Source organism: Seriola dumerili, unplaced genomic scaffold (genome assembly GCF_002260705.1).
Source record: "Seriola dumerili isolate Sdu_G_001 unplaced genomic scaffold, Sdu_1.0 BDQW01000230.1, whole genome shotgun sequence".
Classification (NCBI taxonomy): domain Eukaryota; kingdom Metazoa; phylum Chordata; class Actinopteri; order Carangiformes; family Carangidae; genus Seriola; species Seriola dumerili.
In genome coordinates, this window is record NW_019174485.1 from 764,075 (window position 1) to 778,295 (window position 14,221).

A 14,221-nucleotide genomic window follows, 5' to 3' on the forward strand; every position below is an offset into this window, starting at 1 on the left:
TAGGTTGAAAAGAAAATTTGTCATCATGCTGTTATGCTCTTAAACAGGATTATCACACAGGGAGAATCCAATCCCTTTTGTGATGTAAATCTTGGATACACACAGTGGCAGTAAAATGCTTTGTCAGCTTGTTAAGGCACCTTCATTTACACACACACACACACACACACACACACACACACACACACACACACACAAATAGAGTGCTGACACCAATAAGCAGTCAATGATTTTCCTAATGGTTCCCTTCTTCAATTCTCATGAGGATGGTTAAAGCACTGAAAGCCATGTGTAAACTCCCCCCTATTAGTAGCTCTCTCAAATACACACACACACACACACACACACACACACACACATACACACACACACACACACACACTAAAACCCATCTTGGCAACCCATCTTGCTTTCCTTTAACCTATTTTTCACTTTACATCTGAGTGTGTGTGTGTGTCTCTGAGTCTATCAACCCTCTGTCTCAGTTTTTTTTCCCCTTAATGCCCCAAGATTTTTTTTCTAGTTAACCATATTTCCGATATTGCTCAGCCACAGTTTCAGTCTCTTTGCTCTCTCACATGAATGCGCACACACACATTCTTTCACTTTTAACAAACTGTCATGGATGGGGAAACACAGAGGCCTTTATGTGGGAATGCACAAACATGAGTGTTTTGCAACAGAATCAAGAGAATGAAAGAGAGAGGACTCGGGGGTTAAATGTTCAAAATGTTTGAATTTCAAATCGTTGTCCAAAAAAAGGAAACTAACACTGTTGCACAAAATTATCAAGCTTCCCCGCTTTCCTACCATAGAAGCATGAATGCCTTAAGTACATAGCAAAAAGGCATTTGACATTGTGCTCGCACAATCACCCATCCTAATTATCTTCTCTTCTTCTGCCCCCCTCCTCCCATCCCCCCTCCCCCTGCACACACAGTCGTTTTTTTTTTCGTACATTGTAATTTCTGTATACCTCTGAGGCATACTGTCCAATGAAATGGAACAGAAATGGGAAGGATGGCTGGAGACAGATGAGAGGAGCGAGAAGTGGTGAGGACGGAGCGGGAGGAAAGTGAAAGAGAGAGGAAATGGGAATAAAATACGTGGAACGACAGCAATTGACGAGAGAGAGAGAGAGAGAGAGATCCGAGTGAAAGAGCGGGTCAACTATGGCGGCGGCAGCAGCGTGGAAGCGTCTGCGGAGCGTTGCTGATGTGATGGCACGATGATGATGGTGTTGATGATTCACCGCTGGTAAGAAATCAGAGAGAAGAACGTATTATTATCACGCAGCTCAATTACAGCGCAATTTCTCCCCGGCAGCGACAGCCTCTGCAGGGCTCCTCATTGAAGCTGATTTGGGAGGCCTGCGGCATCTTGGAGGACCAGTCAACGACTCAGCGGTGCGGTGAGACATCCCCACTTGAGATGGGAGAAGAAGAGGAGGCAGGAGAGGACGACCGGGGAGAGGAGGAGTGGGAGCACGCAGGGATGAAGAGGGCGAGGAAGCAATCAAGGAGAGGGATGCAAACGTCAGGCAGGAAGGACAGACAGGATCTAAACGCACCGTTGACGGAGAAAACACCTGTTCAGTAATGTAATGTAGTAATGAGGCCGGTCCTGATGGTTTAACATGAATACTGAAGAGCAGCTATTCATGTGGCGCACAGTGTTTTAGAATTTTATTTACTCTCAGTGTGTGGATGTTGTGCATGAGCCAAGGGGGAGGGAGCAGAGAAATGGAGGCCTTGTGTGTGTGTGTGTGTGTGTGTGTGTGTGTGTGTGTGTGTGTGTGTGTGTGTGTGTTTCAGAGGGAGATGTGTGGGTGAGTGTTTTTTTTTTGTGATGCAGGAAGAAGAGTATTTTTTGATTTTATGCATTCTGTAGGTGTGCGCCTTTCAGCGCGGAGGGGACTCTGAAGAGTGTGTGGGTGAGTGCATGGATGTGTCTGCTTTTGTGTGGATGTTTGCAGGTGTGTGTGTGTGTGTGTGTGTGTGTGTGTGAACTTGTACATTTAACTAGTACATCCCGGCTGTCTCCAGTGTGCCTTCCAACATCGCGTACAGCGGCTGCCCCGAGGCAAAGGCAGCCTCAGCTGAACCGCTTGGCTGACCTGACGGTGAGGGATTCTTCAACACGACCTTGACTGTGAACCTCAACCTTAATTCTCTCACCAACATTGAACCGGTCGCTGTGTCATGAGTGTGTAATGGGTGAAATATGACATAATTCTCTGGCTCTCACCTGCTAGGTCAAACAACAGACTACTAATTAATTACCACAATATTTACCACATCAGTACTAATGCAAACGTCTCCTTTAGCTATCGTTTAATGTAGCTTTAAAGCCGCACTAATCAATATTTTATATTAATGGTGGATCGAATCGCCTAATTGTAATGTGAAAGGTGTCAGATGGTGTTCTCACCTAACTCTGCAGTTCCCCTCAGCTCCAGAGAGCGTTTTAACATCTTTCAGTTTATTGTTTTGGTTTTAGGGTCTGAAACTTCACTGTTTTGATTCAGTTTCACCGCTCTGATCCACCTCGTTTCCAGACAAAGGAGGCAGCTGTATTCAGGAAAAACCCAGTGTACATTACCTGTCCAGCACTGAATGGCAGACAGACCAAGAGACAAAGAGGAAATATCATTTAATGCAGCTTTAAAGTTGGAAATATTCAACCAAATGTTCAAAGCATACTTGTGGTGCTAGTTTTTGATATTCAGTGGTGTGGGCACATTCCGGTCAATACTAAAAAAAGCAGTGAAGTTCAACACTAGCATAGGATTAACTGGTATGACATGAAATGGAAAATTGAACATATGCCTTTTGCATATCACACATTTCTCTGCATTTCTGGATGATGTATAATAATCATAACTTGCCTGTCTAAGAGTATGTAGCGTTGAATGGTATCGTGACTCATGACAAAAGTTCTCCTTCTTTAAAAGCATCAGCCACTCCAATATGTTATCCAGATGTGGACAGTACAAAGAAATTCTGTATCGGGAGCGAGTATCCATCGGGATGAATGATTAAACCAGTGGAATCACAACCTGTTTAAATTAGCAAAGAAGAACTGGGATTATTGGGCAGATTTGCTAAACCGTGGCTCCTCAGTATAATCCTGAACGAGAGCTCCGATTTAGAGATGCTTGATAAAACCAGCTTGATCAGTGTCTTCGCATCAGCTTACCTCTAAATCCCAAACTTCACCAACAGAGGGGAAAATTACAGACCTGATCCCTGCATGTGTGGAGGCCATTTGGACTCAGGTTAGTTTCCAGAAATGGTCTACAACCACACAGTCTGTGCCAGCCAGGCCCTAGCTACACTAACAAGCCTTCAAACCAAACCGGGTTCCCCTAAGGATTATGCTGGGATTTGAGTCGACGTCGGATTTATAGAAGGGATGAGACATTTATCTTTTCTTTTTTCCCCCCCAACATTTCTTCCTCCAGCTTTCTTCTGTCTTGCATATCTGTCTCTCTTTCTCTGCCTGTCTCGAGCTCTCTTTCTTTCTTTCTCCTCTTACTTTCTCTCTTAATCACATATAGAGACAAGTCTTCTGGGCTGTTGGCATTCAGCTCCAGTAGTGAGAAGAAGTAAAAAGAAGGAGGAGGAGGAGAAGGCGGAGGAAGAAATAAGTGCCACTGTCAGTTCCTCTCCTCTTGCTCCACAGGACTGGAAGGACAAAAGCTTTCCCTGACAGGCCCAATCGCCCCTATCTCTACCCAACCGACGTGTCATCACCCTGTGTCTTCACCATCCTGCCACGCACTCCTTTCTCTTCCCATCACAAACCGCCTGTCTTATTAGAATAATACAATACATGGGGATTAGTGTATGGTGTGTTGAGGAGGAGATAGCAAGGCAGTAGCTAATGCTCAGTGTCATTAGTCTGCGTGGGTGTGATTACATGTGCATTTGCGTGTTACATGTGGATGTGTGTGTTGCATGTCAATGTAGCAGCACTGCAGCGAAATAAGAGAAGTGCGCAATCTGCCGAATGCTTCCCCGACGACAAGGCTGTCAAGTGTTTTTCAATGCGATGTGACCATTACGGCTGAGAGACAAACACCCTCCATACTGTCTGATGATCCCATATAGAAGTCTATTCATGGCGAATGCTGCGGGGGCTACAATATAGATGCTGCCGATACAACACACACTGTGATCAAAGCTGGAAAAAAAAACAAAAGCAGCGAGGATATGCAAAAAGAGCTGGATGGAGGGTGACTGGACTTGGTTGTAGATAACTGAAAACGTTTGACCTCTCATCCGAGAAACTTCCTCAGCTCTTCTTCAACGAAAAGGATCTATTACTGTCGCTACAGACAATCTGACCTAATGGGAATAATCTAGTGCAGCTTTTCATCCTGTCACACCTTCCAGCACGACAGCAAAACCATAAACACAAAATACAGAATTTGTGTATAGAAAACCAATCAATAAAACATTACACTTTTGTTTTTGTTTTACAACTGATTGTCACTCTGCTTGCTATAAATAAAGATTAGTGTCAGCAGTGGTTTTATTGTAGCAGCAGTAACTTCCATCTTTCATGCTCGTAAGGAATTGCTGAATTCAAATAGTGCACTGGCTGAATATATCAGCTCAAAATATGAATTTGCAAGTCATAATTAGAAATTAAACTTAACAGCTTGGAAGTGAATATACCTTTTCCTCATGATTTTAAAGCTCCTTAAAAAATAATGCAATTTATTACTAAACTGAACTCGTAGATCCATGAAGTTAATGGAGTTGTGAGGGACAGGTTAACCTATGTAGCAGAGGTCAAGATATCCTGATGGTTGGTCCCTAGTATGGGTCAAGATCCAAAAATGCTGGATCCTACATTTCCCACAATGCAACTGGATAGTCCAACAGTATAGCCTCCTTGTGCAGTAAACATGTTTTTCAAACTCCACACCTTCAGTTTGTAACACAAGCTTCCTTTTATACATTTGAACTCCAAGTCTGTGCTGAGATAACCACAATGACATCACTATGACATCATCTGGGTCATTTTCACAAACTAGAAGTAACCATGGCTAGTTCTCCTTTGAGAATCTCTCTATAAGATTGAATATTAATGAAAAAAATGAGAATCAAACTCAAAATTTGGAAAAATCATTCTCATTGATTATCTGTCCTGAATCTATCTATCTATCTATCTATCTATCTATCTATGACTTTAACATTCAAAAAACTCAGCTAATCACTGTGGGTTTGGTTTCATCAGATTTGATTGACAGTGCTGGCAACATAAATGAACAACCTCACACTCGTCATTTGACTTTGATTCAAATGTTGCTCAATCATGATTGGTGCACAGAAATATTTGACATCAGCTTTTACCCAACTGAAACAAACAAGTGAGATGATCATGGACGAAAAACAAACAAACTGCACTTTCATGAAATTCTATGTTCATGTAGAGACGTTTTCAGGGGCTTTAAGTTCAGTTTTCTTAGTTCAAAAGGAGCTTTTCTTCTTCAGTCCAGAGCTCTGAGACACATGCTGTGTAACCCCAGCAGCTACTGAAAACTAAAACCAACTGGTGCTTTCTAGTAAATTTTTTTTATTAACATTTCTTTTCATTGAGAAATTTCACGTGAACATCATCAGTCATAATCACTAACATTAACTCAAGAACAGTGTTTTACAGTAGTTGATGCTAATCTCTTTTTATAAAATACAGTAGATCTATTTAAAGGGATAATCCTGAAACTACTAAACAGCAAGGAAGTCGAGCGATTGGTCTAATAACCCCTCCATATGGTGATGGTCTAGCCCAAACCTGTGTGCGTGTGTGTGTGTGCGCACGCGCGCACAGCCTTGTACTAAATATTACCATTGACCCGACTTCAGATAAAACTAATTCAGCTACCCCCCCACCCCCAACCTCGTCTTCCTATCTCTCTGTCTGTCTGTCTGTCTGTCTGTCTGTCTCTCTCTCTATGTCTCCGTCTCCGTCTCTCTCTCAGGGCTGTCTGCTAAGCCTCTTACCTATGGGATTATTGGCAACGCTAGGTATTATATAGCTTCATTCATCTGGATGATGCGTTATTAATGTGTTGGGGAATGAAACCATCTGTAACAGCAGCCGAGGATGATGGGGGGTGGAGGGGTGGGGGGTGGGGGGGTGGCGTTGACACAGAGTGATGCAACTCTAATTGGTGGTAATGGTGAGATTTGTTTGAATAGACTTGACAGGAGAGAGATGAACAGTAGTTATGATCTTTGATTTTGCAGTTTTACAGATGAGGCATACAGAAGCATCAAGCTGAGCACAAAGCACACACAGACATGCAGGCAGACAGAGAGTCTAACAGAGAGGATAGTAAGTTATGTGTTTGTTAAACCCCTCTCAGACATGCACATCACTCTGTAAATGCACTGTCACAAAAGACTCTGAGTTGATTTTCTTTGAAGGTCTCTCTGGCAATCTCCCTACTTTGCCCCTTTCAGGCACAGCATCTGCAAAGTGTCCTTGTTCATATGCTGCATCTGTGAAAATAGTGAGTTTTAACTCTCAAACATATAGACAGGTAATAAATAATGGTGAGCTTATTATGATGGTTATGATGGGGGTGTCAAGTGGCGCAGTGGTCTAAGCAGGCGCCCCATATGTAGAGGCTACAGTCCTCGCTGCAGTCGGCCCCGGTTCGAATCCCGCATCGGACGGCCCTTTACTGTCATTCCCCCTCTCTCTGCCTCCCCATTTCCTGTCTCTCTATACTATCCTGTCCAATAAAGGGACAAAAGCCCCCCAAAAAATATATATATATAAAAAAAGATGGTTAGGATGATAATTTGTCACCTATGGGTTGGTCTCTGTTGTCCCAGTCAAGACTGGGTGAAAACTAGTAGGAGTATATGGCTGCACCATGTCGTAGGCTATTCGCATTCTGCCTAGTGTCAGCCAGTTTCAGCCTTTCATCTGTTTGCTTCTCTCCTACTCTCTCTGCTCATATACAGTATTGTAATACAGGCCAATTCCCAATAAAGCTGTTCTCATTGACATATTTGCTGCTAAAACCCTGATTTTATAACTTCTGACAAAATCACCAGATGCACAAGTGATTTCCACTATATTTACTTTTAAATGATCACTCGGAGAGAAAGCTAGAAGCTCATTCACGTCTACGTCAGCTGCCGTGCCATCAGCATAGAGAAGTGTGTCTGCGGAAGTAAAGTCTGACCTCACAGGGCAATCCTGGCGACACTCTTCTACAGTAAGTATCTAGGGTTTGTCCAAAACGTCGCTACATATGTATCTAGGTGCCTTTTTTGATAAGAAGTGGTCGGAAAGGTTGGTGACACCGCTTGTTCACGCCGAATCATTTGGGGAAATCAATGGAGAAACTCCAACCCTCAACCAGCCGACCAATGGTGTATTCTCATCACTCAGTCAGTGACGGCACGAACCCAATAGTATTATTATATTTAATTTATGATTACATAAAGCAGAGAAAAAGAAGCTGGAACCAAAGGATCTTTGAGTTTTTTGCTCGTAAAGTGACTTGAAGAGAAACTTTACACTAAATACACTCTAATCGGGGTTAGTAAATTATGTGTACAGCCACTTTATTACACTATCTATTGATCCTGGTCACATTTTATAGCATTCATTGCAACACAAGTTATTTTCTTCTCTCTAGAGCAAACCCAGTGATTCTGTCCACTTGACCACAAAATATTTGTGAAAAATGTATGATGTACCCCAGGAATCACTATGAGGCAACAGCACTTTCTCCTCCATCAGAGGCATGCTGCCTTCATGATGAAATGTTCAAAGGAAAACATTTGGCTGTTGAATAAATGTAGGTTTCAACCTCATTGCAGCCTTCTATGGTGAACCTCAACACCTTTTTAGGGTCCATTCGATTGCGTCCATAGCAATGAGGGTCAGATTTGGCTTGAAGAGTTCTTGTTGTCCGCAAATCTGCATGACTTGTTGATCTATTTTTATGTGGAATACTTTTCATATTGTGTTGTTGTTGCTGTTAAACCTTATGAACACCATTTGCTATTAACTTGATGATATCCATATCCATTTGCCCTATCAAATACAATACAATAATGGAATTTGTGCCACTCTCATCTCCTAAACAAGAGTCAATATAATTAAAAGGACTGCGTGAGTCACGCCAGTGTGTTTTGTGTTTGGGGTGTATGTGTACTATTTCAAACATCTAACATATTTCTAACAAAACCTTGTGATAGTCTTCCGGCTATAAGAGACAGGAGAGGGCAGAGAAAGAGATGGCTGCCTCTGCTGTAGACAGATTACATGGATACCACAGTGAGGAAGGCCTGCAGTACATTTAGCACCTGTGCTAGTAGGAGTGTTTAGCAGGGAAGTGTCTGTGTGTGATGTTTGAGCTGCTATGGATACCCAAACTTTCAGTCTACAAACTGTACATAGACTGAAGTTTTAGGATTCCATACTGACACGGATATTTTGCATATGAGTGGGATCGGCTTAGTGAAATAACATGACAAGGTTTTAACGGCACACTGCATTATGATAATAATGAAATGTTTTTTCCGTTGCAGGTTTTGAAGAAGGATGGTGTCATGTATACAAATTACACTTCAACATCAAAGTGTCTTGGGTTTTCGATGTGTCTCTTTCAAGTCTGAGGTGCGTACTTCTTCCCTTAGATCTGAATATGTTTCCAACTCTCTCCGAGACTGCCGGCACTTGAAAAAGAAGCTCTTTCTCTGTGTGTGTGTGTGTGTGTGTGTGTGTGTGTGTGTGTGTGTGTGTGTGTGTGTGTGTGTGTGTGTGTGTGTGTGTGTGTGTGAGAAATCAAAACGACAGATGGATGGACTGATAGGCAGGCTGTACTTTACTTTTCCCTCATTACAGGTTTTACAGAGTAACACTTTACTGATGTAATGATTTGGATGTTTGAAATTCTAAATAACACAGTGCATCTTCTGGGTGTCTCTGGACTGTAATTATGTATGTTCAGAGGTCTGTTTAAAGCAAAATAGCTCACACTCCAAGATGATTTACTTTCAGGGAGTGCCAATTTAACTGCCAATTACAACTGCTAAAGTGGCTTTGCTATGATACAAAACCCAGCACTGACAGTGACGGGCACGTGAAATGGCACTGGAACAAACTGTATGTGAGAAAGGTGTGGGAAAGGCCGTTTTGTTACAAAGTGAATGAAAAGAAAATGAAATACAAGAATGCTGACCCTAAAATAATGTCACACCACACAGTAACATGCTTCAGTATTACTCCTTTGTAATATACAGTAGCATTGGCAAATATATGAGAAGTAGCACAGAAACTGTTCGTATTGAATGAAACAACACGCCAACACATAGCCCAAACCTAAACTAGTGTTTTTTTAGTGTCAACGTGGCCGCACATTCACGCACATACACTCACAGACCTGGAAGCTATGAGTGTGTCACCTATGACTGTACGCCCCCTCATCACAGCCTGTGTTGTAACACCACCGCATGTGCCTATTCCATAAAATAAAAAAATAAAAAAAGGGGACTCTCATATATTTTGTGTATATCAGTGTGTGTTTGTATGTGTGTGTGTAGCTATAAATATGTAAGTGTATGTGGGTGTGTTTGTGTGTAGCTGCTTCACTGCATCCACGTAGATACATAATTTCGGATGTTTGTGTGATTTTTTGGTGTGCGCGCGTGTGTGTGTGTGTGAGTGTGTGTGTGCATGTGTGCGTGTGTGTGTCTGTGTGAGTCAGCGCTGTGATCATGGACACAGTGGGATGATTCACATTGTGGTTGTGGTGGTGGTTGGAGAATAGACTGGTAGCGACAACGGATTTCAGCACAGCTCCCAAATGCAAAACATATGTACAGTGCATTGTTACTTGCACCGTACATGATCATAATTCAAACGATAATCCCGGAGCGGCTCGAGTGTTTACAAAGTCATTTCATTTCCAGTCCCATTCATGTTAATTCTCACAGTCTTTAAAAATTGTTATAAAACAAATATCTGAGGCTCATTCTTCTCCTAGTCATGCTCAAAAAACAGCTTCACAGACTTTGTCAGTGATAAAAGTGACAACAACTATATCAGAATAAGCATTTCAGATGACAACATTAATAACAGGCTATTTGTGGTCACATATGGGAACCCCCACAGAGCTGATCGACACAAGTTGAAGACTTGCTTCCACTTTTTGCTTCTCTAATTTTTTTCCTCTCAGACACAAAATGAACAAGATCTTCTGTCAGTCACAATCTATTCAAGTGAAATATCTGCTGGCGCTCGTTCCTTTGTATAAATTTGGTCTGCAGCGGAGCCAAGTGTACCACTGTAGGGGAAATAAATGTGGATTAATAAAATGTAATGTATAATATTCTGTGGTCAAGCCTGTCATGTATGTAACAGTATTATCACCATACTGTGGAAGAATGTAGAAAAAACCTGAGGTCAATGTTCATTTTCAAATGATTTGTAATGACATCTACACCATAGGAAACCATTAGGAAAACTCAGTGCAAGGGAAAAAGTGTACATCAGAGCTAATGCTACGTGTATTACCATGACTAACAGGAAAACTCTTTACAACATGTGTGCGCACCCGCTGGGCACATGAGGGATCATGACAGTATATGACTACCGCGGCAGATGGAAAGAAAACGCTGACGACCAGATGTGGAGCTTGGAGGCAAGACGCTTTTTTAAAGCTTTACTCAGTCTCCGGCTGAAGGTAGATTGGTTTAATTCTGGCACATTAACAGTTTTTCACATCCATTACCAGCACCGCCTTAATAAGCACTTATTAATAATAATTGTGAGGCTATCTCCTGTAATAAACTGATGTCAGGCAAAACAAGACAGACTAATTAATAAGTAGAGATTTCTGATGGGGGAATCTGCAACAGGTAGCCACAGTCTGTGTGAGGAGACTAAACCCTCGCAGCTAATATCACTCACGTGATTACATCCAGATATATGTATATATATATGCAGTGGAGATGAACAACAAGCTGTGGTGTCTGTTGAGCTACACAAGAAAACGTCTACGCTCTCTGTCACTATTTCCTCACAACAGGAGACAACCACTAATGACAACTGCAGCTCCTGCCTGCTGGGATGACACATTCAAAACTATGCATAATGTTTCCATCCAACGCAAGTTATCACGCAGAAATTCCGCTATTGTCACCCTGTAGCTTCTGGCTCATTCTGGTCTGGATCAAAGTGCTGCGTTCCCGTCTCACAGGCGTGGTGCCTCATATAGCATCAGTTGGCGCTTTATGCGTCATCCTAAGGCTGGACATGCCTTGCCAAGCCGCGCACACACGCACACACACGCACACACACACACACACACACACACACACACAAAAAGCACCCACAAGGGGAGAAAGAATGAAAATGCAGTGATTAACCAGTTAAGGGAACGTATGTGGCCGAGGGCGACCAATTGAATGTTAAGGGTCTGGGGGCCACAGAACTGCAGAGAGCAGGTCGACAGTCTGACAGGTTGGCAGCAGGCGAGCTGACTGGCTGGTGGACTGGCTGGCATAAAGGGTTTGCAAAGTGCCTCGAGGCGACGGGGAGGAAAGCCCTTCTTTAAAAAGGTCATGAGTGCAGATCCACTGAGTGCTTTAATAGTGAAACACATTCAGACAATTTGGTGTTGACGCAGTGTGAATAGGTTCTGACACAACTGAGCCACAGTTGCTGTTATGTCGTTTATGTACACTCCTAATAATATCCTAAAGTGCTATAATGTAAACCCACCAACAAGCACCGCAGTCTTAAGTCCCTGCAAGACCATAACAGGGATAAAATATCCGTGATATTTTGTTGGAGCATTCTCCGAAGTGTCAAAATATAGACAACTGCCTCAAATATAACCCGTCCTTGGCATGACTTTGTCCTGTGGAGACACCGGCAGGTGGGACAAACAGTCCTACCAGATGAAGTGAGTGAGTCACTGTAGAATCGGCGGAGGAGACAGATGATACAGTGCACGGCTCTGAGTGACTGACTGTGCGTGGAGGCCACAGTGTATCACACTACATCAAAGCCGGTTATCTACTGGTTGCATGGTGGCTGAAGAGTAGGCTATACTTGAATGGCTGGCAGCTTTATGAAGGGAAAATGCTGCACGCTTGCCAGGAACAACTGCGTCCAATTTCTTTAGGGCAGCCTAACTGCTTGAGAGACCATGCGAGCAAGAAGCTCAATTTTCGAGAATTTAATTCCAGACATCAGGTTGTGAAAATTAATCACATGCTGCGCAGAAGCACTGTACAAATACAAAAGCTTCTTGGTGTGTAAGCCTCCGGGGCAGGGAGAGCAGTCAGTGGAGTCTACAAATAAACATTTGGATTTTGGGGGTGCAGTTTTTACATTTCCAGTGTGCAGAGCATGGCATTAGCCCCTCTGCTTCTGAATGGGCACAGTTCCACAGGCTATCTTTAATTTAATTTATTCATTTAGTGAACAAGTTGTTCATTATGCGGGCCTGAATGTGCGCTTTGGCTCCACAATCATATCTATCTTGACCTTTGTGTTTTATGTTGCCACTACCAATAAAATTGCTTGTATTTTTGCAAACAGCAGATGACTCTAATCTTTGTACACTCATCAAAAGCAAACCTGCAAATTAGGTTATGTTTCAATTTGGCCTTGCTCAGACAGTGCTGCTGAGCCATGCAGCTGCTGTGTTTGATTTTAAAATACCAAATAGACCGTGACAGGTATTTGCTACAACCCCAGTCAGTGACTCTGCTATTCAGGCACCTCCACAGCCACTATCTTATGAAAGGATTTGCCCTGCCATGCTATCATTCTGCCCCGGAGTGAACTACACGCTGAGTTTAGATTTCATACTCAGCTTTGGTATTTTAAACTGGAGTCTGGGCTGGAGTGCGTTCATTCAAACGGCGCATTGTGGCTCCTGTCCTCAGTGAGCATTCAGCTGAGGATGCCCGTCTCCCAGCATCGGAGGAGTGAAGAGGGCTCGTTTGCATCTGTCTCGCTTCTCCAGACATCCTATCATTTCCCTGCGAGGCAGCCTTCAAGTGACAACAATCAAACACTCATTCATTCAGAGGCCCGGCCGTGTGCTTGTCTCCCAAAAGCGCAAACTGGAAATGTTTTGACCTGCCTGCCAACCCCTCCGGGCTTCATCCCTGGCGACACACTCTTTTTCAAGCGGAGGTATGATATGAATGCATCGGCAGTGCCTCTGTCTTACCGGCTGCTGTATGTGGCGAGACGTCCCCCTCCCAGGCGGAGGAAGATGCTGCCGCTGGTGGACCCCGTGCTGGAAATAGTCGCTGCCAGCGGCTTTGTTGCCCGCGACCCGGTCCCTCTTCTCCCTCACGTTGGAGCCTCCGTTTTCCCTGTCTTCGCCGGAGTCGAGGCTGCTGAAGTTCCACACAATCAGCGTCTGCACCAGCAGCACCGTGAGAGCTGCTATCAGGGCGGACCGCGACCGGCGGGCCAACCTGCGAGCACACAAGCCGCCAACCATCTTCGCACCGGGCTGCACGGAGCTGGAGGACCGTCTGTGGCTCTGCGCAGCGCGACGGGAGCAAGGAGTGGAAGTAGAGGGAGGACGAGGAGGAGGAGGAGGAGGGGGTGGTGGTGGTGGTGGTGGTGGTGGTGGAAGAGGAGGAGGGAGGGAGGCTGAGCTTTACGGTGGCGGAGGCGAGGAGGAGCGTCGAGAAGGAGAGGCACAGGGCCACCGTGTGGTGAAACTCGGTGAGAGGGGGTTGTGTGGAAGAAATTATACTCCACATCTTTCCGAGAGATTCTGATAATGACCAAACCTGCAAATGCTGAAATTTGCATTGCCCAATATCGTGAGCCCATTACAAGACAGAGAACAGCAGTGTTATTGGGCCCCCAGGGGTTCGTGACAGACACTAACTGATCCCAACAGGGGTGTAGCTATAGGAACTCTGAGTCCCCTGATATATTATTTCCTCGGGCACCTTTTGACTAATTCATACAACCCAGTGGAATTTCAGTCTTTGCCTCTCTATGTTTTGGAAAGATTATCTCCATTTTACACCCCACTTGCTGGACCCCAGCTGGAATCCAGTGGGAAAATTAACTTTTTCTTCCCTGCTTTCCAGGAGGTATGTTACAGCTGTGCTGTGGAGCTGGTAAGAATTAAGTGCTTTGCCTGAAGACAGTCCAGCATGTGGGTTGGTCGTCTGATTGACTGTTTTTTTTTTTTTTC

The 14,221-nt window shown here is 43.8% G+C and overlaps 1 protein-coding gene across 1 annotated transcript in view; it reads right to left on the reverse strand.

Annotated features, from left to right (window-relative positions):
• Positions 1 to 13,507, reverse strand: part of xylt1 (xylosyltransferase 1) — a 77,108-nt gene extending 63,601 nt beyond the window's left edge. Inside the window, exon 1 of the mRNA XM_022755523.1 lies at positions 13,229 to 13,507. Coding sequence (XP_022611244.1) covers positions 13,229 to 13,507 — 279 coding nt within the window. The remainder of the gene's footprint in view (positions 1 to 13,228) is intronic.
• Between the last annotated feature and the right edge of the window lie 714 nt (positions 13,508 to 14,221).